Here is a 27,288-nt window from a genome sequence, read left to right as displayed (position 1 = left end):
ACAAAATGATAGAGAAGTATGTTTGTAAAATGAGAAAGAAATAACAGAATTGGACAAAGAAAGCAAGTGAAATATATCAAGAGAATGCTCAACGAAAGAAAGGCAAAAGTTATAACACTAAAGAACACAAATCTTGAATGTGAAACAAATCCTCAAAAGAATGAGACTCCATACTGATTGACTGTTCATGCAGTACAGCTATTAAAGTGAGACTCCAGACTTGTCTTTCTGGTATGGGTGAGCATTTTAAGTGTAGTCTTCAGAAAAATGAAGTAAAATGAGATATTCTATTTATAATTAGGAACAAAAAAATTTAAATATCCACTGTATCAATTAAATAGTACACAAATGGAATGAAAACAACAAAGGATTAGTAACACAACTCCATTCTGAATAAAAATATGTTGATTTTTTTTTTTTTAAAGATCTATATTTGTATTCACTCCATGCTTGACTTGCTATGTAAACTCTAGGTCAGTGGTTCCCAACCTTTTCAGGACTTGGAAAAATAAAAAAGGAATTTATCTGTTCCAAAGAACTCAGAAAGACCACAATAAGACAGAATGTTTTTAACACTATGAATTTCTATTTGAAATTTATGGGTTTATCTTGTGAATCATATTTGTACAGCTAACAGTGCTAATGTTGTATGGCATCCTGCAACACCCTTGAAAGGATCTTAAGGTACCCCGTTGAGAATCACTGCTGTACATGTTGCTAGCTTATGAAAAGGGCAAAACTGAACCATCTGCAATGTGACATTGGACTCAAGTTTAGACTCCTGCAAGTCCCAGCTCTGTCACTTACTGACATGGAGGTTTGAAAGGTTGCATGACTGGTTTTAATACAAGACAGAAGGAGGTGGTTCCCACAAAAAGTTTTATTTCTCATTAGTAAAAGATATCTGCAAAGGGCTCCATCATCGAGCACGGCAGGCAGAAGCTCGAGAAATGGGAGTCTTCTTGGTAGGGGTTTCATCCTCTTTCAATTCTGCTGAAAGCTCTAAAAGGGTAGAAGATGCATGTTAGTCGCTAATGAGCCAACATACTCATATACTTTCAATTCAGGCAACCCTAGCAAGGGGGATAAATCTACGGGTGACAAAAGGGTCATCTAAAGTCCTCTGCACATCCATAAGACACGAAGAGACAATCTGGAGTTAGGGTCCTAAGAAGAACGTGCAAGTAGCGCTTGGTAGGAGCCACCTTATAAGGTGGTCCAAAACAGCGATAGTCTACACACACACCCCACAGGCTTCAAAAAACCATGAACTGGGTGGGTTCCTTACCATCCTCCTCAAGACTGTTCTCTTCATCACTAGAGACGGTGATAGCAGGTCTCCGGGATGGATTGCGTTTTGAGGCATTCCGGTGGTGTCTAGTCATGCGAGGCGGTGGCGTGATGAATGGTGAGTCTACCTCTCTGTTGGCTACGCGCAGTGGCTGGCGGCGTTGGGAGCCTACAGGGGAAGCAGAAAGGTGGGAAGCCCAACCAGCTGAAATTGCTGAGAAGCCCACAGCTATAGTGCTTCAACTGCAGACAAGGAGGAACAAAACATTTAGGACAATACTGTCCTAAGAAAAAACATACCAGCCACTGGTCTCTTCTTTGCTGGCCCTGGAACAGGTGTCTGGCTACTCTCCTGGCCTGGGATCTCTCCTGGAGCCTCAATGGAATCTAGGCCACGGTTATGGCAAGCATGGAGTTTCTGCTCTAATTCTTCAATCAGAACCTGATGCAAGGAGACAGAGTGGGGAGAGAGTATCTGATCAACACTGTACCCCTCAGTATTCCACCCAGAACCCATCCCTTCCACATCCCCTCAGTTTTTGATTTCTTATTTTGGGTATCATTCAGGATCTGTAATACTTCACTGTACTCTAGGAACAACTGAATATAGACTTGCAGTTTTCCTTTGGCTGCCATCCTGTCTTTGCACTTCTCAAACCTGCAGCATTAACTCAGAATGGTTTGAAGTCGGACCTAATTTTCCTGGTCTGGAGATTTCCCTCTCACCGGTCCTCACCTTTGTCTCAGGCTTGGTACCTCCCCTGTGAAGTCGGCTCAATGTAGCTCGGAAACATCTGTAGACAGCTGGATCCTGCAGCTTGTCAGCAAAGCAATCAAAGTTTTCTTGCATCTTGTGGAGGCCACGATCCGAGAGTGGAAGCAACATAAGACAGTGAGACAGGTCCCGAAACTGACGCTCAGTTCTGGGAAAACAAAAAGAGACTGCACATTAATTTCAGTGTAAAGGAACACACACATGGCTCCATGATGCTCATGCACACTTACAAATTCAGTTAAAACTGAATGCACAGATTCATGAATTTTAATAGCCCCTTCTAGACTTACATCTTGATAGACCTCTTTGCCTAACAAAGCCATTAAATTTCACCCAGTTACCTCTGTATTGAGCCCAATGACATTTGTTGGACAAAACTGTTTATTTCAGAAAGTTGTCTAGTCTTCAAAAGATGTCAAATAGAACAGCAACTTTCTCAGCTGCTGTTCTGAGAACAGAATAGCAACGTTGAACCAGTGATTATGACTCTTTGGGATACAGTACTCCGCATGCATACCATTGCAGATGTGCACAAAATAAGACTTTTCTTAGCAGCAACATCCATTGAGGCCACGTATGTAGCTTATGCCAACATGCCAGAATAAAGAATGGAAAGGTCAGTTCCTTTCCTTAGAATTCAGAGAGTGAGGACCCCCCATAAAGCAGGGATGAAAAACAGGTTGTTGGATGCAATCTGAATGCATCTAAAAAGAATAGGTCAGTCATTCAAGGCATGCATCAGTGTGGATACCACTGTTAAAGACTGGCAAACAACATCCCCTTCATCACCGCAAGAATGAGAAGCTCCAGCTGCATTGGTCAGACAGGGCACTGCTTTTTCAAACTTGGTGTCTGATCTAGTTGAAAAAAACTTGACTATCAGTCTGTTAATCCAGGGAGGATCCTTACAGATTTAATATACCTACAAGTTTCCCAAGCAGGATAAGGGTGCTGCTTCAGTTCTGAAGGAGTGAGCATTAAGTATTCACTAAGAGGAGATGGACTAACCAGCTGCTAACATGGTAAGATACATTGATTTCTATGTTGATTTTCTCTGTGAAATGGCAGAAAAGCAAGACAGTCGAATAATCTGTCCAGGGAAACTGCAGAATCTTCTTTACTGGAGATTGTCAAGAGGAGGCTAGATCAGCATTGGTTGGGGACGATTTAGGAATAGCAGTCTGCAGGACTGGATGGCTCACAAGGTCCCTTCCAACCCTATGATTCTATGAAATAACTAAAAATAACAGAAATAACTGAAAGATGCTATGAGTTACAGTAAAAAAAAAAAAACTTTAAAAAATACTTCAGAAAGCCAGTAAGAGAACTTGTGGGACCATTAGATGCAAAAGGTGTACTTAGGGATGATAGAGCCATAGCAGAGAAGCTAAATGAACTCTTTGCATCAGTTTTTACTGCAGAAGATACTAGGGGAATTTCCACACAAAATCAGTTCTTTTCCTGATTTTGTGGAAGGATGCTTCAGTTTGAAAAAAAGGCTGAATGGGGATATGATGGAGGTTTATAAAATCAAGACAAGTGTACACAAAATGATTAAGGAACTGCTATGCACCAAGTTCCTGAATACTAGAACTAGGGGAGCACGCACTGAAATTAGTAGTAGGGGAATGGTTTAAAATTAACTAGAGCAATTACTTTTTATGTAGTGCATAGTTAACTTGTGGAACTCATTGTCACAGGAGGCTGTAGAAACAAAGTAAATCCAGGTTAAAAAAGGTACTACAAAAACACACTCATGAGGATAGATCCAATAATAGCTAGTGAAGCCGAACCTCTCTAAAGCTGAAATTTGAAAAGGAATCCGAAAAAGTGGAAACTTGGTCATACTAGTATTCTAATATTATAAAAGGCTTAATCTGTCCGTCTGTCTGTCCATAACATTTTATTCATGCTCTGATTGGCTGACAAACAGCCAATCAGAGTGTGAATAAGTGTTCGGACAGGAGGTGGCGGTGTGGTGGAGTGCCGCCATGATGGCAGGGACACAGGGGACAGAGTGGGGAAGGGGAGGCGAGGCCAGCACAGCTCTGCTCCCTGGAGGCGGCAGCAACGGAGTGGACAGAATGGGGTAGGGAAGGGGCAAGCAGTGCTGCCCTTGCCCCCTCCTGACCTGCTCCCTGCAGGTGGTGATGATGGAGCGGGGCGAGGGGGGGGAAGGCCGAGGCCACCAGAGCTAGCCTCACCCCCCCCCACCTTGCTCCTTGGAGATGATGGCAGCGGCGGCCGCGGGTGCACAGGGCTCCATCCCTGCCTGCTCCCCTCAACCCCCCATCTTTCTTGACAGTCAGCTGGCTAGTGGAGAAATAAGTGCATTACACAGGCACACAAAAAAAATCAGGAAGGCTATGGCATGAACTGAGATGCAACTACCAAGAGCCATACAAGGCAATAATAAAAACATTTGACAGGCATATCAGAAGTAAGAGGAAGACCAAGGAAGGTGTAGATCCCTTAGTGAATAGGGTGGGCAATTTACTAACAAATGATACTGAACTCCATTAAGTGGACATGGAGAAAAAAAAAAAACCTATAGAAAGGACCTTTTCTGTGGTTCACCTAGACTTGGGTGGGATAATTTCCTTTCTGAACACCACTATAACCAAACTCTGCTGCAATGATATAACCTCCTTAGAAGCTTGAGGGATGACCCCAGAGTAACAGCCTCAGATATCATTGCTAGTCTCAAAATACCATTAGCCCTTTTTTGAAGTGGGAAAGTCCCAAACCCCAAAACAAGCTTTGCTGAAATAATATGTGAGCCATGCAATAGAAGACTCCTCTCACCACCATATAAGAGCAAGCTTAGTCTGATGGCAGTCACAAAACTTACACTGGCTCTTTTGTTCTGGAAAATTTACAGTGCAACTCACTTGGCAGTCCGAAATCGCTGGCACAACTTTTCCACCAGGCTCTCTGCTTGCTTGTCTTTTGTGATATAGGAGAAAAGATGCCTGTAGGGGAAAAGATTGAAAAGGATAAGTGTACAGAGAGGGAATTCCCCGCTTCTTCACACTCTTGCAGTGTGTCTGCAACTACCCTAGTGGCACAAGGTGGGGCAGGTGTACAGTCCTACAGGCACAGCCACAGAACAGAGTCCAAGTATTTTACAGCTGAAAGCAGGAACAGCTGCCAGCACAGCTCTGCATTCATAATTTTCCTGGGTACCTGTGCAGTCTCAGTGCAGCATAGCTACTAGTGCAAAAGGAAATAAAACAAAAGTATAACTAAAGTTGTGGCCTATGACACTAGCCTGTGTCCATTCTCCCCTTCCCCACAACATGAAAGAACTCAAATGAGAATAAAGAAGTGAAAAAAATAAGGCCATATCCCAAATACTCCCAAGATAGACCTCCATTATTTCCCCAATCCAGAACAAAAATACCACAGAAGCAAGAGTTAAAAAGAATGCAGTATTTAAAGGGAAAATTTCCAAGATAAACTCTGACCACATACAGGTCCTAGCATCTTACTAGAATTCTCAGTTTGCCAATGGCTGCTGTTGTGAAAAGGGAAGACCATAGGCATTTTAACTTTATTCTGAATCAGTCTTTTTTTAAAGTCTTCAACCTTTCACAAGGGCTTGGAACAGAGTTGCATAAAAGCTACTCACTACTAACTACAGCACGGAAGCAGCAAGGCTTGCGACTGTGATGCATTAAAAAGGAAGAGTTTAGGGGGTCAAAAATGTAGTACCAGCTAAGTCTCTGATCTTGTAAGCATGGTTAAACTGTGAGCCAGGATTTTTAATCCTGACCTCTGCAGAAGTGTTGTGTATGGGTGGTGAGAGATTGGGGGCACGGAGCAAGAGAGTTGAAGGAAGTGAAAAAGACAGCCATTGGACATAGCCACACCGGTCACTCAATCCTGGGCGTTTCTTCAGAAGTCAGGGCACGGGCATTCTAAGTCTTGTCACTGGAAAAAAAAACTTGTTTCCTTCAGATGAAGGCAGAGTAAGACATTGGAGAGGTACGCTTTCAAGAGTCAAACTGGAAAAAGAGAAAGAAACAAGCAGCCCACACAGGGGTTGAACAAATAAAAATTTTCAGCTAATCCAGGACTGTCCAACTAGTGGTCTGCAGGTTACACGTGGCCTTGAGGGATTAACAGCAGTCCCTAGGCTGGGCACTGCTGCTAGAGCAGGGGTGGGCAAAATACAGCCTGCAGGTCAGATTCGGCTTACCAGGTGATTCCATCCAGTCTGTAGGCGCCCACCAATTAATTGAACTCTGCTGAAACTGCATGCTTTGCTCCCATCCTGACCCCGGCCAGCATGGACAACTTCTGGGTGGGGCTGCTGCTGTCACTGCTGCAGCTACCGGGGGACCTGCTCGGCTTCCCCAGCCTCCAGCAGCTCCTCCTTGACTCCCTGCTGCAGTGCTTGCTCTGGGCACCAGGTAAAGTGGCAGTGGACCAGGGGGAAGCTGTAGCTGGACAGGAGCATGAAGCATAGGGCTGGCAGGAATGCAAGGCCCAGGGCCCGTGTTCAGCAGGGTGGCGTGGAGCTCAGGTGGCCAGGATGTGGGTGTGGGGTTTGTGGGGTGTGAGGGAGGATGGAAGGTTGTTGGGACCCCCCCTTATGCGCTTCCCCCCCATGCCTCCCATGGCGTACAACCTTTACTGCCAGTGGCGGCAGCAGCAGGCCCTTGGGGCACTCAATAGTCCAGGCAGATGCAGCTGCCTTGTGGCACGCAGTTCCAGTCAGTTCTGGGAGCTGCACATGGTAGCAATGAGTGGAGCCAGGCCAGCCTGCCTCTATCACTCAGTGCTCACTGGTGATTGTAAAAGCTTGGCTGGACCTACACATGAAATTTAAATGACCAAATTAAAATAACAGTGTATCTTGCACAAGAATGCAAGATCATGACTGGGACAATGCAAAAGAGTCAATTGGGATTACTCTATCTCCTGTGCTAGTTGAAAAAGTACCCAATGTTTTATTAGGCTAAACCATTAGTAAATATCTATGTGATGCATCCTTGTTTACACATTCCTTCTTGATTAAGGCATATCTCTGAGAACAGGCATTCAATGTATGTCTGGAGTTTTGCAAATGCTTCTATAGACCATCACCATGTGAACTGTTGTAAATGTAGATTCTGCCCCATTGTTAAAACAATTACCCAAAGACAGTGACCTGTCAAAGTCCCAAGGTATTCTGTTCAGCCAATCAAGATCCATTTTCAGTCCATCAAAACCTATCCTACTTGATTACAGTGTAACCTCTGTACCCCTCAAAAGCTTGCAAAAACAAGTTTAACACCTAGACACCCAAAAACAGGATCCTTGTAGTTAGCAATTGTAATGTAGTGGTCCCTTTCTACCTGCTTTGTTTGGACTTTAATGGACCAACTATCCAGGAGGAATGATTTGAAGCTATTCAATTAAACAGTATAAGAGCACAAAAGAATTGCCAGCAAGGTGTGTGCTCTAGGAAAGGCAGAAATTACTACATCGAACCCAGCACATCACAATGAAGGATGCCACTCAGTGAAAGCTGTAAAGACTGAAACTGCTTCCTTGCCTGCATTGGTGAGAAAACTCTTGCAGCTAATACATACTAGGACTTTGTAATAGCTCATTTACTAAATATTGAGAAAGATGCTTTTTCTGTCATTTAGTTTTGTAGCTCATGTATAGTATTGTTATTAAAGCCTTTCTGCTATTAATTGAATGAGGTGTTGTGTCAATTCTTAACTGCACTAGGTTTAAATTCTGCTTTTAACTGCAGCACTCACGTGCAGTTCTTGGGACTCGCATGTTTCTGGGGGCAAACCCTGCACGATGGAGCCAGCTGCCTTCCCTTCTCCCTGCCGCCACCACATGTGCCTCCCGGGACTCTGCTGGGAAGCAGGGAGTGGGACTCCCGGCCACTTTTGGCAGAGTCTGGCGAGCTGCACATGGAGGCAGGGAGTGGGGAAGGCAGCTGGCTCTATTGTGCAGGGCTTTCTCTCTGTGGGAAGTGAGTGCCAGGAGCTACACATGAGTAGCGGGGAACCCTGCGTGATAGGCAGGCTGGCTTGGCTTCACTCCTTGCCACATGCAGCTCCCAGAACTGATTGGAGCTGTGTGCTGTTGGGTGGCTGCACCTGCACGGGCCATGACCATTCCAAGAGCCGCTGCCTGCAGCAGGGGGGTTGCGCCATGGGGGAGGAAGGGGTGTGTGTGGGGGGTCTCCTACATCCCCCATCCTTCCTTACACCCCACAACCCCCCCCATATATACACACACACTCACACCCCTGAACATCCACTTCCCCAACACACAGCCGCACTCCCTCACAACCCCCCCCCCCCAATATACAAGAGTAAGACTATTTTTGAGCTATTATGCAATCACCTCTATATACGCTACAAGTACACATAAATCAGGACAAAAACATTTTCTGAAATAAAATTAAAATGTTATAGTTAGAGGTGCACTGATACATCAGTCCAATATTGGATTGGTACTGATATAAAAAAAATTGTCTATATCAGATATCAGCCTGATGGGGCCAATAATTAGGCCGATAAATGCCCGTGCTGCACACAGCCACAGCACAGCATGGAGAGAGCTGCCTCTAGCTGGTAAGTCAGAAGGGGAGGAGGGAGGGAAGGGGCGTGCAGGGGTAGATCAACGCCCCTGTGGTGAGGGAGGGGGCAGGGGCAGGCACTGCCCAGCCAGGACGGGGCGGGGGGCGCACAGGACAGAGGCGCAACTCATGGGGGGGAGGGGGCGGCTCCTGCTGCTGCTTGCACCCCAGGGGTGCGTGTGCGTGGGGCGTGTGCCCCCGGATCTGTGGCAGGGTGCAGCTGCGGGGTGGAGCTCCGGAGCCAGTGCTGTGCAGGGCTCTTCTCGCCAGAGACTGGGCTCCAAGTGGGCTCTGGCAGCACTGGGAGGAGGCTGCAGCCACCCCAAATTTCGCAGCAACTCTGCTCCCAGCTCCACGCTGCCACCTGGCACAGCCATGGCTGAATACCCCGCCTCCACCCAAGCACTGGGAAAAGCTGTGGCTGCACTGGGGAGGGACTTCCAGTAGCAAAAGGTCAGGGCTAGGGGCTGCACTTCCAGTCCCAAATGGTGATCAGGGGGTGAGGCTACCCTTGTGGCCCTGGACAGCTCACCAAAACTCATTAAGCAGCCCTCCAGCTGAAATAACCACCCACTCCTGCGCTTGAGTCTCTGGGCTCTCACTCCCTTCTCCTGCTTAAGTTGCCTGCTACTGCTCTGGGAGTGGGGTAGTGTGGTCTGTTGTGCTGAGGGAGTCTGAAGCCAGGCTAAGGGAAGACCTGAGAAGCCTACATGGGGCAGCATGACAGGACAGTACAGCAAGGGTGTGTGCCAGCTGTGCAGGGGCATGTGGTGTGGTATACAGGGGTCTGGTATGGTGCAGCAAGGGGCGAGGTAGTGGGATGTGTGCCTGCTGCATTCTGTGACTATGGCCTGTACAATGTTGCCTGGGGTGGGGGGGAGCACGTGGCCCTGGCCACTTACCAGTGGGACAGCCCTCATCTAAGATAATTAGATGGGACAACCCTCATCTAGGCCACAGCCAGTAAGATAGCATGCCTTGACACAGACACACTGGGACAGTCTCTGGGTCACAATTTGTGCCCATTGAGCATTTGCCAGTGGCAGCACTGCCAGTGGATTTGCTGGCTCAAGTGAACCTCCATAATGACATTGGGCAGGAACTAGAGATTTCTCCTTAAGGAAACTATCAGGATAAAAGACACAGCAAATGGAGGGTTTACCATTAGCACCTGTGTTGCTCCAATTCTTCTTGCCCAAGCAAGGATATTAAGGTGGTCATCTTTGCAGGCAAGTAAAGAAGATAACAAGTTATAGGCTCAAATGGTGGCCCCACCCATCAAAGCAGCAAGGGTTACATGTAGGTCCCACTGAGAGACTGATCTCTCAGGGGAAATAAAAAACTTCAGTCCTGTGGGACTGAGAAATTTTCTACAAGAGGAGGATGGGCTGAGGTGGCCAAGAGCCATACCATCTCCAAGCTTGGATGCCCTGCTAGAACTAAAGCACAGCAGCCACTCTAAGGTTGCTGGGATAGATGCTTTAGATGAGACAGCACTGCCACATGATGCTGAAGAAGTAGCTCATTTGGTTAAGTTTTGTAGGATTTTTCCTATTGCTACTCTGTATGTTTATCTGAAAAGGACTTAGCTCTCTCTACCACTGAGAGCTGTCGGTCTCCAACACTATGAGTTGGAGAGAGTTCAGGTCTCAGCGGAGTAACCTTTGTCATCCTGGGAACAAAGTTCTGGGAGCTGTATAACATTACGGAATTATACAGTGACAGACAAGAAAGCCTGGGAACTAGAAGTGCCTCAGCCAAATGGGGAGCCAGTAAGAGCAGATATGGAGTTTCCCCGATTTTGTGTAGCAGTCTGGGTATCAGAGGAGTGGGTGAATAGACATATAGCAATTTCACCATCCACAGCCTGAGAAAGTGTTTGCCAAAGATCCCCTTTACCTTTGTCATTGTGAAAGGTAAAAAGGTTGTTCTCTGACAGACCACTCTAACACGTCACAAAAAACAGATTCCTTAAGCCCATGAGTGCCAGACTTGTTGTGCCCTCCCCTCCCCGCCCCCTGGACAAATCCAGATCATGGGGCTCTTCACAGGCCAGATGTGGTAGCAGCAGAGTGAGCAGTACCAGTTAATGTAGCTGTCACTTGCTCACTCCCCTTCCCTGCCCCACCCATAGGGTTTGTGCCCTGGATTTCTGCAGCAGGCCTGTCCCTGAATTTCCAACCCTTCCACTTGCCCCATGGGCCACATGACATGGTTCAGTGGGCTGTACAACCCCGTGGGCTGTACATTTGACTCCCCTGCCTTAAACTGTTCTTTCTTGATTCAGAGAGACACGCTTGCTATGTGTCCAGCTGTTTTGAAGGCCAGAGAGGTGAACACTGGGAGATGCGTCCGATAGCAAGCATACCTGTCCCATAGTCTGACTGCTCCCCTGAATACAGGGGAACATCTTGCCCAGCTTGTCTGTTGATGAAGAACATTGTATTAGTTTTGTTTGTTATCATCAGATGGACATGGAAATGCAAGGATGTGCTTCAAAAAGGACTTGCAGGCCCTGTGGACCATGCTGAGCTTCAGAAGACTGATTCCAGAGGACTTTTGCTGTAACCAAAGTCTCTGCACTTCCAGATTTTAATTGACATTAGGGGCTGGAAGGGACCTCAAGAGATCATCAGGTCCAGCCCCCCCGCCATAGGTGGGAAGTCAGCTGGGATCAAGTGACCCCAGCAAGAAATAAATCCAGCTGTTTTTTGAAGGATCCAGAGTAGGTTCTTGCACCACCTCTGGGGGGAGTTTATTCCAGACCCTGGACACACGCACCATAAAGAATTTTTTTTTTTAATATCCAGTCTAAACCAGCCTTCCTGGAGTTTATGGCCATTAGACCTTCTTATCCCTTGGGGAGTTCTGGTGAACCTATGTTCTCCCAGGTCCTAATGTACCCCTCTTATGAAGTTGTAGGCTGCCACCAAGTCCTCCCTGAGCCTTCTCTTCTCCAGACTGAAGAGTCCCAAGTCCCTCAGCCTCTCCTCATACGGCCTTCCCTCCAGGCCTTCGATCATACACAGTGGCTCTCCTCTGGACTCTCTCAAGCTTCTCCACATCCTTATTGAAGTGGGGGGCCCAGTACTGGATGCAGTACTCCAGCTGCGGTCTCACCAGGGCCAAGTAAAGTGGGAGGATGACTTACCTGGTTTTGCTTGAGATGCACTGGTGGATGCACACCAGAGTTTGGTTAGTTTTGCCTGCCACTGCATCACATTGGTGGCTCATATTCATCTTGTGGTCAATCAAGACCCCCCCAAGTCCCTTTCGGTCATTGTGCTAGCAAGCGTAGCACTGCTGAGCCTGTAAGTATGCTGAGGATTCTTCCTACCGAGGTGTAACACCTTGCACTTCTCTGTATTACAGGCCATCTGGTTTTGGTCAGCTCACCTTGAGAGTGTGTCCAAGTCGGCCTGTATCCCCAGCATGTCCTATGGTGTGTATCCCCAGCCTGTCCCCCATCATTTGGTATTGTCTGCAAACTTGACCAGTTCACATCTGACTCCTGAATCTAGATTGTTGATGAAAATGTTAAGAGTACTGGCCTGAGTACTGAGCTCTGAGGGACTCCATTGGTAACACTGTGCCACATTGATTTGCACCCTTCAACTAGTGCTCTTTTGGTCTGACCCCATAGCCAGTTGCCTAGCCAGACTGTATGATGATCTAGGCCACAGTTCCCCAGCTTAACCATGAGGACATCATGGGGAACTACGTCAAAGGCCTTCCTGAAGTCCAGATAAATGACATCCACATCATCTCCCTTGTCCAGGGCATGTGTTACCTGCTCATAGAAGAAGATGAGGTTGGTCGGGCAAGACCTGCCAGTCACAAAGCCATGTTGGCTGGCATTCAGAAGCTTACCTTCTGTTAGTCTGGTGTTAATGGATCCCTTGACAATTTTCTTAAGACAGTAGTTCTCAGCTGGGGCACCACAAGACCCTTTCAGGAATGCTGCAACATGGGCGCCGCTGCCAGGTAAAACTGTCCTGTGCATTTCATATGAAGTCAGATTAGGAAGGGACTGCGGCATGAGTGGGCACTTCTGCCTACATTAGGTTTAAGCCTAATACAGACAGGAGTACTGGCTCTTGCTGAAGCCCTTCCCAGTCCAGCTCTGAAATTCTCCCAGAAACAGAGATGCACAGGACCATTCCACCTGGCAGCAGTGACAGTGCAGTAGCCTAGGGAAAGACAGATAAATCTTCAGGTTGTTACACTGCCGCTGCTGCTAGGTGGAATTGACTTGTCAGCTTGTTTCCAGGAGGAGCATGCAGGATTGGACTGGTAAAAAGGTGCAGCAGAAGGTCACACTTATGCCACAACCCACCCTAATCTGGCTTTGCATTAGGCATGAGTGGCAGTTTCACTTGGTGGCAGCAGCAGTAGCAACATCCTGATTAAGAACCACTACAGTGAACTGAGGCAGCACAACACCTATTCTCAATCAGGGTGCTGCCCAGTTGAAAAAAGTCATGGAGTCCAAAAACATAGAGAACAACTGTCTTAAGGAACATGATCTGATTTGATAGATACAAAGGTTCAAAATGTTCTACATGATCCAGCTATAAACAGTTTACTTTGGATGCCTTATTGTACTGGTATCAATGGTATTTGTATTCTGTCTAAAGACTTCAATTGGTTATTCTGAATATTTTGGAAAATCCTCTTCAAAAAGGAAATGATGGAACATGATTGGAATACAGATGGCTAAATAATCAGAAATGTGAACTGAAAATTTTGGAGTCTCTGGCCATGGACAGATGCAGTATTTGAAGCACTCCATAAACAGTAAGGGTACAGATCTGCAAAGCTGAAGAAGTGCTCCAAAAATGACCAAAGAAGTATTTCAAAAGAGATCCTCATAAAACAGGAACATCTTTAAGTACTTCATTTTGAAGCGTTTCCCAAAATGTTTACACACCCTGGTATCCTACAGTACTCTGTTTCCTACCTCCTTGGGGTGCACACATCTGCATAAATCTGCTCTGCAAATCAGAGTTTCAAATGTATGCTCGTTTGTACCCTCTTACAACAGCACAGCAGCAGAAAAGACTGCCTATATAGCAATGTGGGTAGGACTGGAACAAAAATTAATGGGAATTAACAAGTGGCAGACCACTTCAACTGCTAAGGGAGTCTGACTATAGCTGCTCTTGCCCCTCCCCCAATTTGCTGGCTACAGGTAATCCCATCTGTTGCAGTTCCCATTTCAAAATCTAAATGTAAAAAAAAAAAAAAAGAGTTAACAACTTGAATTAACAGTGACTGGATGGCATTTTATAAGCCACTGCTGTTTTTTCCTCCAGATCTGGCATGCATGTTGTACAAGCAGGGGTGTGTGTGCATGTGTGTGCACATGCATGTGTGTGTGCGTGTGCACGCACTTATCTAGAGAAAGACCAAAGCCATTCATCAAAATGTACCTCATAATGGTGTGAAAAAAGTACCTCATAATGGTGTGGAATGACTCCTCATCTACACCACAGTCTGGGTCTGACAGGCGACTGATGATATCTGGGAGCAAGTTATAGATAGCATTACCCTGCAAAGACAGACAAAATAAGCACATGACAACACTAATGAAGGGTTTAAAGGACAGTTTGCGCCAAGCTACAGGGTTTAGCTTCCCATAGGAATTGTCCTTCTCTGCTCCCCAAGCTGTTTAGCAGGGTTGTGCCACTCATCAGCTTTTGAAGGTTGGTCAGTAAACAAGGTGGCTGAGTTCTCCTGGGATGCTAGACCATAACTAGAAGAAAACAAAACAAAGGAAAACAGACAAGAAATATTGTGGGGAGGGGTTCCAGACATGTATGAGAGTATTCCCTGAGCTTAAAGGGCCTTTTAGCATGGCTGAAGCTGCTGAGTTGTAAATGGTAATCAAATATGTGGGCAGAAAGGGTGGAAAAAAATCCATCAGATTGACTGTCTAATCTATTGCAAAGGTCTTCTCTTAACAAAAGAGGCATCTGGGTTGTAGATTTGACTGCTAGGTTTACCTGCCTACATAAGCAAGAGTTAGTTGAAATGATTAGTGATCTATATCCAGAAGTTCAAAAAAAAAAATTGCACCACAGTCCCAGTTGAGATATGTCCTAAACTTCAAACTAGAAAAAACTAGTAGATTGCCTTCTGCTAATAGGAGTGGGATTAACTCAGGCCAAGACATCCTTCTATTATGGTAAGATCTGACAAGTTCAAACCATCTGTTCCCATAACAGATTAAGCTGATTAGGAATCTGGCTGGTGGGAAACAGCAATTAGCACCTTAACCTAGAGACTTAAAACCCTAGCAATACCTGTATAGCAGACAATAGCTATACCCATCCTCATTTTCTATGCTGAGGGAATAGGGGAAGGGCATATTCCTTACTCCTCAGTTTTTTCTCAGTCACACAGTCTTTAAGTTGCACACGACTCCAAGGAAGGAGGACAGCAGGTGGACAACATGCCTCAAAGAAAAGGGTCTCTGATAAAGAAGGGGAAGGGGTAGGGGGTTATGAGAAGATAAAAATTCAAACTAGATTCAGTTAGAGATCACTATACATCCAGGGCTTACCAGTTGGAGATTATATGGACATGTACAGGGTAAAACCAGACCAAGCAGCTTTGGTGGGGAATGAGTGGGCAGCACAAGGTTTACATATCCTGAGTGCACTGTAACACTTCCCATTTCAGGGTGGAAGACCTGCAAGAAGTACCTGGATCCCTTTGATGGCAGGCTGCCATTTTCTAGGGGGCTCTCCCTGCCAAGAAGCAATCTGCATACTGGTGAATATTGCTGGGACTTCATCAGTTCTGTAACTTTCTCATAGACACGCAACAGGCCAGGAGACTCTGGTAGTTAGCAATCCTCAACCATATACTTGGAGGAGTAAGACCTCTTACTGAGTTGGTCCAGTCTCCCATTTTCATTTGCTGGCAGGACCATCAGGGAAAAAACGGTCAGTGTGTATGTACAGGTTCTCATTACTCCTCGAAGAGACTCTACACTCTTTGTCTGCCCTCCTGGAAATAGAATGGGTACAGCATGTCAACTGGGAAGCATGCTTTTGCTGACACCTCCTATAGAGAAATTTTCAGGATTCTACTCTCATCATAGGCTGCTGGATGTTGTCTGAGGGTCAGGTGCTGACTGGATGAAAGTGGCACCTGGAGGATGGTTCCTTTGTCTCTGATTTCTGCTATAGAGACTGGATAGCCATGGTGACTGGGTGAAACTGAAATAAATCTCAAACATAGGATATGGAGGAAGAGTATCCCTCTGAATGTGGAGGGAGGTGCTGAAATATCCAAAGCCAAAATGGCCATATTGGTACCTTTCAGCAGATATGTTAGAGTCTCTGGATCATTCAGTACAGTGTGTTTTGGTGAGTACACATGGCACAATGGCACAGAAGATTTCAAGCAGCACTCCAAACAAGAGAAGTCTGTCAATGCCAAAGGTCCTGTCAACTGAGGGGGTAATCTGCCGCCCCGACCCCTTACCCCGGGAAGTTTGCTGCTTCCCGGAAGCCTGCATCCGAGACATTGCGGAGAAGATTCCTAAGCACCTGCAGCCCACTGACCACTATCCCATGCTCCTTATCCATGTGGGCACAAATGACACAGCTCGGAGTGCTCCCAGCTGGGTCATGAGGCGCTACAGGGATTTGGGTGTGGGGCTAAAGGGTCTGGTGGCGCAGGTGGTGTTTTCTTCGATCCTCCCAGTCTCGGGCTACGGGCTGAGGAGGGAGAGGAGGATCCAGCTGGTCAACCAAAGACTGCGGCGCTGGTGTCATCGGAAAGGACCACAGTCCGCTCTTTGGAGAGAGAGGCAGTGAGCTGCTGGGAAGGGACAGCCTCCACCTCTCTCCGTTGTGGAGGAGGCTCTTCTCAGCCAGACTGGCTGACCTGCTCCACCAGGCTTTAAACTAAGCCCGCCGGGGGATGGGGGACTACTGCCACTGCTGGCCCACTGGCAAAGCCAGCAGGCCAAGGCACATAAGGGATCCCACCCCAGCCCCAGCCCTGGAACAAAATGTAGGCAGGGCAAGGGCCCCCAAGGGGACATTTGCGTGTCTGTACACAAATCCCAAGAGCCTAGGGAATAAACAGGATGAACTTGTCCTCCTGCTAAATGCAAATAACTATGATGTCACTGGGATAACGGAGACCTGGTGGGACTCCACCCATGACTGGACCACGGGTATAGACAGCTATATCCTGTACAGGAGGGATCGAGTGGACAAAAGGGGCGGGGGTGTAGCTCTCTATGTCAAGGAAAGCTACGCATCCCTGGAAGCCAACACTGGCACCCAGGGTGGACTTGAGACCCTCTGGGTTAAAATCCGCGGAGAACACGGCAAAGGGGATACTATAGTGGGAGTCTACTACAGACCCCCTACCCAGAGTCAAGACCTTGACCAGGAGTTCACTAGGGAATTGGCTGACGCTGCACAATCCCAGTGTATGGTTGTCACGGGAGACTTTAACTACTCAGACATCTCATGGGCGGAGCACTCAGCCAAATCCAAGCAGTAGCAAAGCTTTCTCTCGTGTGTGGATGACCTCTATCTGACGCAGGAAGTCTACGGGCCAACAAGAGGTAAAGCGCTGCTTGACCTTGTACTGGCAACCGGGGATGACCTAATCAGTGACCTAATGATCAAAGGGAAGCTGGGTGACCTTGACCATGAGCTGATCACCTTCAGCATCTGCCGTAAAGCTGGCAAGTCAGTCAGTAATACAGAAGTCCGACTTCAGGAAAGCTGACTTTGACAAGCTAAGGAGGCTTGTCAGAAAGGCCCTAAAAGGCCATAACTCAATGGAGAAGGGAGTTCAGGACGAGTGCTTGCTCCTCAAAGAAGCAATCCTGGGTGTGCAAGCAAAGTCCATCCCACCTCGGAAGAAAGGCAGCAAAGCCCCCTTGGCTCCCCAGGGAACTGGTGGACCTCCTGCATCTTAAAAGGAAGACCTACAAAGGATGGAGGACTGGAACCACCACCAAGGAGGAATACTCTGCTCTGGTCCAGACCTGCAGAGAGCAAACCAGGAAAGCCAAGGCTGTGATGGAACTCCAGCTAGCTACAAATATCAAGGAAAATAAAAAGTCCTTTTTTAGATATGTGGGGAGCCAGAGGAAAAGCAAGGGCAACACTGGACCCCTGCTAAACCAAATGGGGCAACTTGATCAATCTCATTTCCTTTTATGACCAGATGACTTATCACCTGGACAAGGGGGAAGAGATTGACATTGTATACCTTGACTTTAAAAAAGCCTTTGATCTGGTATCCCATTATCACCTCTTGGCTAAACTGGCTAACTGCGGCCTCGACCTCACCACGATCCTCTGGCTGGGGAATTGGCTCCGTGGTAGGACCCAGAGGGTGGTGGTCGATGGGAGCCAATCATCTTGGTGTGCTGTGACCAGTGGGGTCCCTCAAGGCTCTGTCCTAAGGCCTATACTATTTAATATCTTCATCAATGATGTGGACACTGGTGTCAGAAACGGACTGGCCAAGTTTGCCGATGACACCAAACTCTGGGGTAAAGCATCCACACTTGAGGACAGGAGGGTGATCCAGGCGGATCTTGACAGGCTCATGAAATGGGCGGACGAGAACCTGATGGTGTTCAACACCGAAAAATGCAAGGTTCTCCACCTTGGGAGGAAAAACCTGCAGTATGTTTATAGGCTCAGTAGTGCTACGCTGGTTAGCACTACAGATAAAAGGGACTTGGGGGTCATGGTTGACCACAAGATGAACATAAGCCTTCAGAGTGATGCTTCAGCTAGTAAAGCGAGCAAAACGCTGGCTTGTATCCATAGATGCTTCTCAAGCAAATCCCGGGACATCATTCTCCCGTTGTACTCAGCCTTGGTGAGGCCGCAGCTGGAGTACTGCGTCCAGTTTTGGGCTCCACAATTCAAAAAGGATGTGGAGAAGCTTGAGAGGGTGCAGAGGAGAGCCACGCGCATGATCAGAGGTCAGGAAAGCAGACCTTATGATGACAGGCTGAGAGCCATAGGGCTTTTCAGCCTGGAAAAGCATAGGCTCAGGGGTGATCTGGTGGCCACATATAAGTTTATCAGGGGTGCTCATCAGGATCTGGGGGAACATCTGTTCACCAGAGCGCCCCAAGGGATGACAAGATCGAATGGACACAAACTCCGCCGTGACCGATTCAGGCTCGACATAAGAAAGAACTTCTTCACTGTCCGAGCCCCCAAAGTTTGGAATAGACTGCCGCTGGAGGCAGTTCAAGCACCCACTTTGAATGCCTTCAAGACACATTTGGATGCTTATCTTGCTGGGATCCTATGATCCCTGCTGACATCCTGCCCCTGGGGCAGGGGGTTGGACTAGATGATCATCCCGGGATCCCTTCCAGCCCAAATGTCTATGAAATCTATGAAAATTGTACAGTCATGTCATCAGGTTGTGTGTTCCCAGAATGTACCTTGCACTCTGGCACACAGCTGCTATAGTAAGGCCACTCAATTTCCAGAAATATACGTAAGTGCGAATGCATGCCAGGAGCTTGGTGGTGGCAGCTGCTGTCTGTCATCAGAGCTGTTGGTGGCAGACGCAACTACTTGTAGACATAGCCCACTATCTTCTGCATAGATGATGTCAATTTCCACAATACCAGATTGAGGTTGTTTCTGTATTATTCCCTCTGGTTCCCCTGCAGATGCCCAAACAATCCAAAAAAGTTACAGACATTGCCTCCTTGGCTACACAATCTGGAGACTAGCCCCACTCTCCAAGACTCTTTGTTTTGCTCAGATCCCTCAACCACCAACAACCTCCTCTCCCCTTCTCTGCTCCTTTCCTCCTCAGAAGGCTATACTTCTCCTCACCTTGCTGGAGAGCTCACTGAAGAAATTCTGAGCCAGCCGCACAATCTCCTCCTCAGGGTCAATGAGCAGAGTTGCCATCTCGCTCACCTGTCCCTTCACTTTCACCATGTCTTTGAGGATCAAGTGAGTCATCACAAGCCCTGCAATCTGCCTCACATCATGACAGGGGTCCCGCAGCCTGAGAAATACATTTAAATTACAGAGGGAGATGATAGGCTGCCCAGCTCCTTTCCAAAGAGCCAAGTTATCAAATGCTCCTTCAGGCCTCTCCTCTACAACCTCCAGTTCCCCAGATCCCACTGCCCCAATCTCCTCAAACAAAGGCTACTGCAACCTCTTCATCTCCCAAAGACCCAGTCTCTCCCTTGGATATTTATTTCCCTCCACCCCCAGAGCATGGTGATGCTTTACCTGGCGTACAAATGGGGGGTCCAAGGCTCTATCAGGTTGGGAAAACGGATGGCCAGGTCTCCTGCTACAATCATGAGGTTGGATCTCACACCAGGTAGAGAGGACTTCTCCAGCATGGTAAACAGGAGGCGCAACTGAGAGTCACAGAACTCAGCACTGAGGGGATGAGAGCAGGGGAGAGAAAAGCAAGACTTTATCCAGAGGGTCCTGTGAGGACAGAGTCAAGGGCAGTGTCATTCTGTCCCTTCTAGCAAAAGATGCTGTGGCCTTGGAAACAAAGTAACTGCTAAAGGGCAATATTCTGGCACTAGAAAGTGAGCAAGGTAGAGAAGAACATCATGGTCACAAGTCTGGGCATTACCTAATCATACAGAATTTGCCAAGGGCCAGTGCTGCAGCAGCTGAGAGAGCTGGATCACGATAGACCAGAGGGTTATTGCAGATCTTGAGCACCAGTGGCATAAAGGTAGAGAACAGCTGTTTCTCTGCAGAAATGGAGGAAAAGCAATGTAAGACTGACAGCACAGCTCTCAGATATTCCTTATTTAAGAGGGATTACTCAGTTGGTCCAAAAGGCCTACTAGCCCATGCAAATGTGGTGTCCCTGCCATTTTTATGGTTGGAAGAATGCCATAAAATTCAGGATCACAAAACATATTCTAGAAGTTTACACTGTAGGAAAACTCTACAGAATTTTCCTCCGAGGAAACTATAAAGTTTCCTCCAAGGAATGAGTGTACTCCTCATTCTGGATCATGGGGTCCATGGCATTGGAAAGGGAATCACCTGAAGGAGTGCCTCCTTTCGAGATGAGGACCACACTCACCATCCAGCAGCTCTGTCTCACAGATATTACGAACGAGCTCTGCCTCAGTGTCATCAGCTGAGGCTCCCACAAGACCCAGATCCTCCTCCATGGTGGTCTCATTACCTGTGTCCTGTACAGAGACAAGAAAGTCACTAAGAAAAATTTCAGAACCATGCACACCTAAGCCCCCGCCCCCACAAGGTACCTGCCTCGAGTGATAAGAAAAGTAGGGCTGGAAGGGACTTCAGGTGACCATCAAGTCCAATCCCCTACTCAAGGCAGGATGATTCATATGTAAAACCTTAACTAGCATTTGTCTAACTCTAACCTATTCTTAAAAACTCCATGCACACAAAAATTGAGATATAGATACAACAGCAAAATGACAACTATTTCAAAGAGCAAATGAATGGAGAATTGCATAATCAATTTGTCCCCTCTGATTTGAATATATTGCATTTTTCTTGAATAAAATAGGCCCCAAATAAGATAAGCTTACTGTTTTTGAGCAAGCAGAATCAGGGGGGAAAAGGTTTTTCCAGAGTTATGGCTGCATAGAGCAGGGACAGAGCCTAATCTTCAGCTGACTCACCTTTCCTTTCCTGCTTAACTAAAAGCTGAAACCCTGCCTGTTGCTGAAGACTGGTCTTCGTGAGTGGATCTATGATTTTGAAAAAACCCAGAGACCCCAGGGCTATCAAACAGGAAAAGAGAAACTAGGAGCAGCTAGCATATAGAAATATTGCCCTAAGAAAAGTTAGCTTGATTAGTGAAACATCAAGGCTGTTAAAGAGGAAAAACCACCGTTAATACCTGTGGAGTGAAAAACAATGAGGTATTAAGTCAACTGACTCCCTCAACTGCCTGAAGAGTAATGCCACTGCTACTGCACTGTGGAGCAGGAATCAAAGCAAGATGCTTCTATTTCAGGCAGAAAAAAATCAGTTTCCCCACTTGAAACATGTACTCCAATTCTGTGGAAAAGTTTTAAGGGAAAGTATGCATGGTATTCAAGTAAAAACAGTAATTAAGACATAAGCCTTGGGGCTTATCAAATTTTTTAATGCAAGGGAACATCAATATGAAAGATTTAAAGAAGCCCATACATACTGATCAATTGGAATAAAACAGGATACAGCTGTGGCAAGATACAGCTATGGCAAGCTATTTTAACACCTACAGAAAAAGAAATGGACATGCAAACCCCAAGAGCCAGTCAGACTGGTGAGGAGAACAAAGTAGTCTTTGACTTGCTGGTTGTGTGGACAAGGCAACATGGGAAACTCCACAAGGAAAAGATAAGACCTTTGTATGAAGGACAAAAGGTTACACTGCATCCAGATGATGTTCCTTAGGAAGTGCTGTGGTAATCTCACCTTGATATGATAAATGAGTGATAATGTGTTGATTTAGGTCATGGACAGATATGCATGTGGCACTGCAAATGCTCTTATTGCCTACTAGCTGGAAAACATGTCTTTGTGGTGACTTTGTAATGCTTCAGCCAAGGGGCTGTGAGTGTATGTACACTTATATTGCTATGTTGTACTATGTCTGACAGCTTGTTGCTGCCATAGGGGCAGCCGCAACAGTCCCCTTAGATGGGGCAACAGCATGTTCTCTGATAACTTGCAGCAGTTGCAATCCCAAGTCCTTGTTGGGCTGTAGCTTTGCTCCCTGGCAGGTTGTCAGAGAGCCAGCCTTTCCCTCTTCCTCTTTCCTAATATTTCCTTTATCTTTAGTAAAGGTGGTTTAAGAATAAAAAATGTTGTTCTGTAATTTGAGACAGCCCCCAAAACAGGAATACTTAATCACTAAGAATGAAGGATGCAGGAAATCCTTTTCTTTCAGCACAATCTCCCCCCATCTTTGCTTTCCAAAACGCTTTGCAAAAGACAGCATCAGGCAAACCACAGAGTAGCTTCAAAACCAAAGTAGAGTCATGAGTTGGTGGGAAAGCAGGTGACAAAAATTAACTAAGGGCAAAGAGAAAAAAAGGGGACCACAACTAGGACACTAGGTTCATCCCCTGCTGCTCTGCACACAAGAGAGAATCTTTAATGAGCATGGTCATGACTTGTACCATCTTAAGCACCTTGTTTGAACATTGGTCGGAACTGACTGGAGAAAATGTGAACTCAACTCTTAAGTCTTCATGCCACCCCCTTACAAAATCATTGTCCGTAGAAGCTTGCTGGGGCTCCAACAAACTGAGATAAGCACACAAAGGGGCTCCAATCCCACCTTGGCACTCTGCTCTTTGGTGCTGCTGGCAGCACGTTTCTTGGCTTCCTGTTCCTCCCGAAGGACACGACGCCTGCGTAGCTCTGCACTCACTGCCCCTTCCAAATACACAACCTGCTGTAATGCCACATGTCCCACCAGAGAAATGAGATGCGTCAGCAGGAAGGTAGGGAGAGCATTGGTGCCACCAGGGATGCTGCCTGGAGAAGCCTCTAGCTCTGCTAAGGGAAAAGGGTTTAGAGTTTAGACATCTTCCCTGAACATTGCTGCCCCTCCCCACAATAATTATGAAGGACTCCTACCAACTTCTCTTTAGCCCATCTTTACTCTTTGGAGGCCCAGGTCACTGGTACATTCATCCTTTTTCAATCCAGTTACTTCCATAATTATCTGAGTTCTCCTCTCACTGCCAAACTGCCATCCCCTGGAAGATCCCCATCTCCTCACTTGTTCCCTTACCTGGGAGGTCCAGCAGCCCATCCAGAGTCTTCTGGCTACAATCCTTCAGGATTTGAGCACATATCTCCTCAGGCCCTTCCGCTAGCTGATAAATGAGGTTCACTGCTGCTTCCATGAAGGGGAGCCAAAGAGTGCTTGGCTGGTCAAAACCTGGTGAGTAAAAGAAACACACATTATACAGGGCATCAGAACCTAAACCTACATGTCATGTCCTGCTGTTTCTCTGATCTCACCTGCACTCACAGCATCACTCAGCCATTCAAACAGCAGGTGAGTCTCTGGCAGTCGAAAGGGAGCTTGGCTCTTCTCCAGGGCTGGCTGCAAAGAGGATACCAGACAAATGAGTTGCACTACTCCTCTTACAATACTCTCTCTGCTCCAGCTTTCTGTTTCCACAAGCTCAAACTTTTCACACAATGAACTACACAAAATTACGTTATGCTGAAGTTAGTGCATCTTGTATGGGGGACAGATATCAATTTAATGGGAAGTAATGCAGAACAAAGGGATTTCTGTCACTCTGAGGCTGCAGTGGGCACTAGGAAGAAAGACTGCAGAGCTTTAGACCAAAGGACATTTCCAGCCTAAGATGGACAATCCTACAGCCTCTCTTCCCTTGGACTCTCACCTGATACAACCCTGTCCAATGAAGAATTGGGCAAAGAATGGAAAGATAACTCAAAGTACTTAATACTAATCTGTAAGTCAATGGGACAGGTCTCAACTGGTCTACTTTTCTCAGTCCTGATTATCTGCTCCAGAAAGAGACAGTGCAAAATGGAGGGTTGTCCAATAAGTGATTTTATGCCAAGACTACCATTAGCATAAGTTTACCTTTGAAGACAAAAGAAATACATAATAACAAAGGGGAATGGTGAAGAGAGCTGCAAAACAGTAAATGGGATTGGATGATCTGCATTTACAGTGGACACACCCTTAATATTTTGGGGGGTTTGATTTAAGTCACTTGTGCAGATGTTAGGAAAGTGAAATGGAATACTTGTTATATGCAATTAAACCTGGATTTGGGTGGGGCAGGAAGTCAGGCAATAAGCCACAGAGTAATTACTGGGCAAGGAGCCTGAAACGTTTGAACAACCAGTCACAGCAGAAATAGCTTCAAACTGCCTAAAGCTGCAGACGATGGACTGCTTAGCCAAGCTGATCATCAGATGTGAAAGCTGATACCAAGAAATTGTGGTCAATGAATGTGGTAAGAGCTCCACAGAGCTGCTCTGTAAATTTTGCTACAGAGTCTCTGCCAAGGTCATCTGAGCACTGGTAGAATGAGGTTAAAGAATTAACTTAATGATCTCACAGGACACATGAACACAAGTCAAGATCCATGTAGACAAGCATGGTCTCTCCAAAATCTCTAAGTCTTAAAATACCCTGGGCATAGACCAGTGATTCTCAACCTTTTTAGCTTCAAGGCACCCCTTGTTAGTCAAAGCACCCCTTGAAAAATACCAGCTCTTAGTTTTCACTTGTTTTTTTTTACTACGGAAAAATAGAGCAATTCTTCTGTTGCAAAACTCAGAAAGACCACAACAGGTTAGAACATTTTTGACACTACAGATTCCTATTTGAAATCTCTGGGTTTATCTTGTGAATTGAGTTTGCACACCTAATAAGGCTAACTTTGCATGGCACCACTGAATGGATCTCAAGGCATGCCAGGGTGCCATGGTACCCTGACTGAGAATCACTAGTATAGATAGATGAAATAATCATGCCAACTGAAAAGGAGGCAGATGGGGAACTATCATATTTCAAACTGATCTGTTTGAGGGAAAAAGATGTGCATTATATGCATACACAAAAAAAAAAAAATGGTAAATCTAATGCTTTGAAAACGTTCCTTCAAACGGTGCATCCTAAACCAGTAAATGAGCAATGATTCATTGCTCATTTACTGATTGACACCGATTTATAAAATGATCATTGAACAATGATTTATAAAAATAAATTATATAACGTTATATTTAATACACTAGTCCTTTGAACTAAGAGCTGTGCACTTTTCAAAATGAAATGAAAATCAAGGAAAAATGCCAAATGTTTGAGGCAGAGCTTTACAAATACAACACAAAAGGTCATGTACTGTATTGGCTTAATTCAGTGGAGGATCCAAAGGCTGTACTAACAAATTCAAAAGACTTGCCAAGTCAGCACAGGCCCCGAGACCTTGCCCCTAAATCCAGCAGACATCAGGTATCTCATCAGGATCATCCACTGAGTCCATTTGGGTGGTCTCATGCTCCCATTTTATAGCTTTTCTATATCTGACTTCTGATTGTTTCCTGTCTCAAATTAATACTTATGACTTCACTGACCATGGAAACCCATTCTCTCTAGTTCTTGGAAAAAGACACCAGTCAGTTCAGTTATTTTGGAGGTGGGAATTTACACAACAAAAGAGTAGTCAAAACAGAGTGCAACCAGAAAACAACACTGCTGTCAAGCACCATATTATAGGAACTTAGTGGGGCTAACGGAAACCTGGTGGGATTCATCTCATGACTGGGCGGTACATATTGAGGGCTATAGATTGTACAGAAAGGACAGGGTGGGGAAGAAAGGGGGAGGGGTTGCGCTCTATGTCAGTGAGCAATATACATCGACCCTCATCAAGACGGAATCCAAGGATGAGGAAGTAGAAGGATTGTGGGTTAGGCTACATGGGGGGCAAGGAGAAAGGGATTTGGTGGTAGGGGTCTGCTACAGACCCCCACATCACGGGAAGAAAGAGATTCGGGGCTCCTGAGGCAAATCTCGGAGACTATAAAAGCTAAAGAGGCGGTAGTCATGGGGGACCTAAACTACCCGGACATCTGCTGGGAGTCACAAACAGCAAAGTCCCACTGCTCACGCAGGTTTCTAACCTGTGTACAGGACCTCCACCTGACACAGGAGGTACACGGTCCCACTAGGGGGAATGCCATACTGGATCTGGTATTGGCAACGGGGGATGACATGGTAGCGGACCTCCAGATCGGTAGCCATCTGGGGGACAGCGATCACCTAATAATAGAATTCACCATAAGACGGCGAGTGGGTAAGGTAACTAGTAGGGTGAAAGTGCTAGACTTTAGGAAAGCTGATTTCAATGAACTCAGGTGATTAGTCAAGGACGCACTGCAGAGTAGGAGATTTGAAGAGATGGAAGCCCAAGAAGGGTGGCTGTGCCTTAAGGAAACGATCCTTCGGGCACAAAGCGAGACGATCCCCGAGCGAGGCAAAAGAGGGAAAGGGGCCGGGAGGCTTCCCTGGCTGACCAGAGAAATCCAGGGCAGCCTAAGGGCCAAAAGGGGAGCACATAAAAAGTGGAAACAGGGAGAGATCACCAAAGATGAATATACCTCCTCTGCTCGTGCTTGTAGGGAGGCAGTTAGACGGGCCAAAGCTACCATGGAGCTGAGGATGGCAACCTAAGTAAAAGACAACAAGAAATTGTTTTTTAGATATATAGGGAGAAAAAGAAAGGCCCAGGGAGGAATAGGACCCCTGCTAAATGGGCAGAAACAATTGGTGACAGACAGGGGGGACAAGGCTGAACTCCTCAATGAGTTCTTTGCCTCAGTGTTCCTAATTGAGGGGCACGACAAGTCTCTCACTGGGGTTGTAGAGAGGCAGCAGCAAGGCGCCAGACTACCATGCGTAGACCCTGAAATGGTGCAGAGTCACTTGGAAGAACTGGATGCCTTTAAGTCGACAGGCCCAGATGAGCTCCATCTGAGGGTGCTGAAGACACTGGCCGACATCATTGCAGAGCCACTGGCGGGAATATTTGAAAGCTCATGGCGCACGGGCCAAGTCCCGGAGGACTGGAAAAGGGCCAATGTGGTCCCCATTT

The 27,288-nt window shown here is 46.5% G+C and overlaps 1 protein-coding gene across 6 annotated transcripts in view; it reads right to left on the bottom strand.

Annotated features, from left to right (window-relative positions):
* Window positions 1–865: 865 nt before the first annotated feature.
* Window positions 866–27,288, bottom strand: part of NCAPD2 (non-SMC condensin I complex subunit D2) — a 58,223-nt gene continuing 31,800 nt past the window's right edge. Inside the window, exons 18-31 of one of the 6 annotated variants that reach the window (XM_059720408.1) lie at window positions 26,795–26,863; window positions 23,666–23,750; window positions 23,433–23,582; window positions 22,974–23,194; window positions 20,748–20,859; window positions 20,283–20,406; window positions 19,922–20,077; window positions 19,511–19,688; window positions 14,090–14,208; window positions 4,957–5,037; window positions 2,027–2,213; window positions 1,591–1,732; window positions 1,289–1,459; window positions 866–1,002 (exon numbers count right to left, since the gene is read on the bottom strand). In XM_059720408.1, the coding sequence (XP_059576391.1) occupies window positions 920–1,002; window positions 1,289–1,459; window positions 1,591–1,732; window positions 2,027–2,213; window positions 4,957–5,037; window positions 14,090–14,208; window positions 19,511–19,688; window positions 19,922–20,077; window positions 20,283–20,406; window positions 20,748–20,859; window positions 22,974–23,194; window positions 23,433–23,582; window positions 23,666–23,750; window positions 26,795–26,863 (1,878 nt within the window). In that variant the 3' untranslated portion in view covers window positions 866–919. The remainder of the gene's footprint in view (window positions 1,003–1,288; window positions 1,460–1,590; window positions 1,733–2,026; window positions 2,214–4,956; window positions 5,038–14,089; window positions 14,209–19,510; window positions 19,689–19,921; window positions 20,078–20,282; window positions 20,407–20,747; window positions 20,860–22,973; window positions 23,195–23,432; window positions 23,583–23,665; window positions 23,751–26,794; window positions 26,864–27,288) is intronic. The other 5 variants (XM_059720409.1, XM_059720410.1, XM_059720411.1 and 2 more) reach the window with 5 other exon arrangements.

This window comes from Alligator mississippiensis, chromosome 1, assembly GCF_030867095.1.
Source record: "Alligator mississippiensis isolate rAllMis1 chromosome 1, rAllMis1, whole genome shotgun sequence".
Taxonomy (NCBI): domain Eukaryota; kingdom Metazoa; phylum Chordata; order Crocodylia; family Alligatoridae; genus Alligator; species Alligator mississippiensis.
The sequence above is the reverse complement of the archived record's forward strand: the minus strand, read 5'-3'. Positions and strand labels throughout refer to the sequence as shown.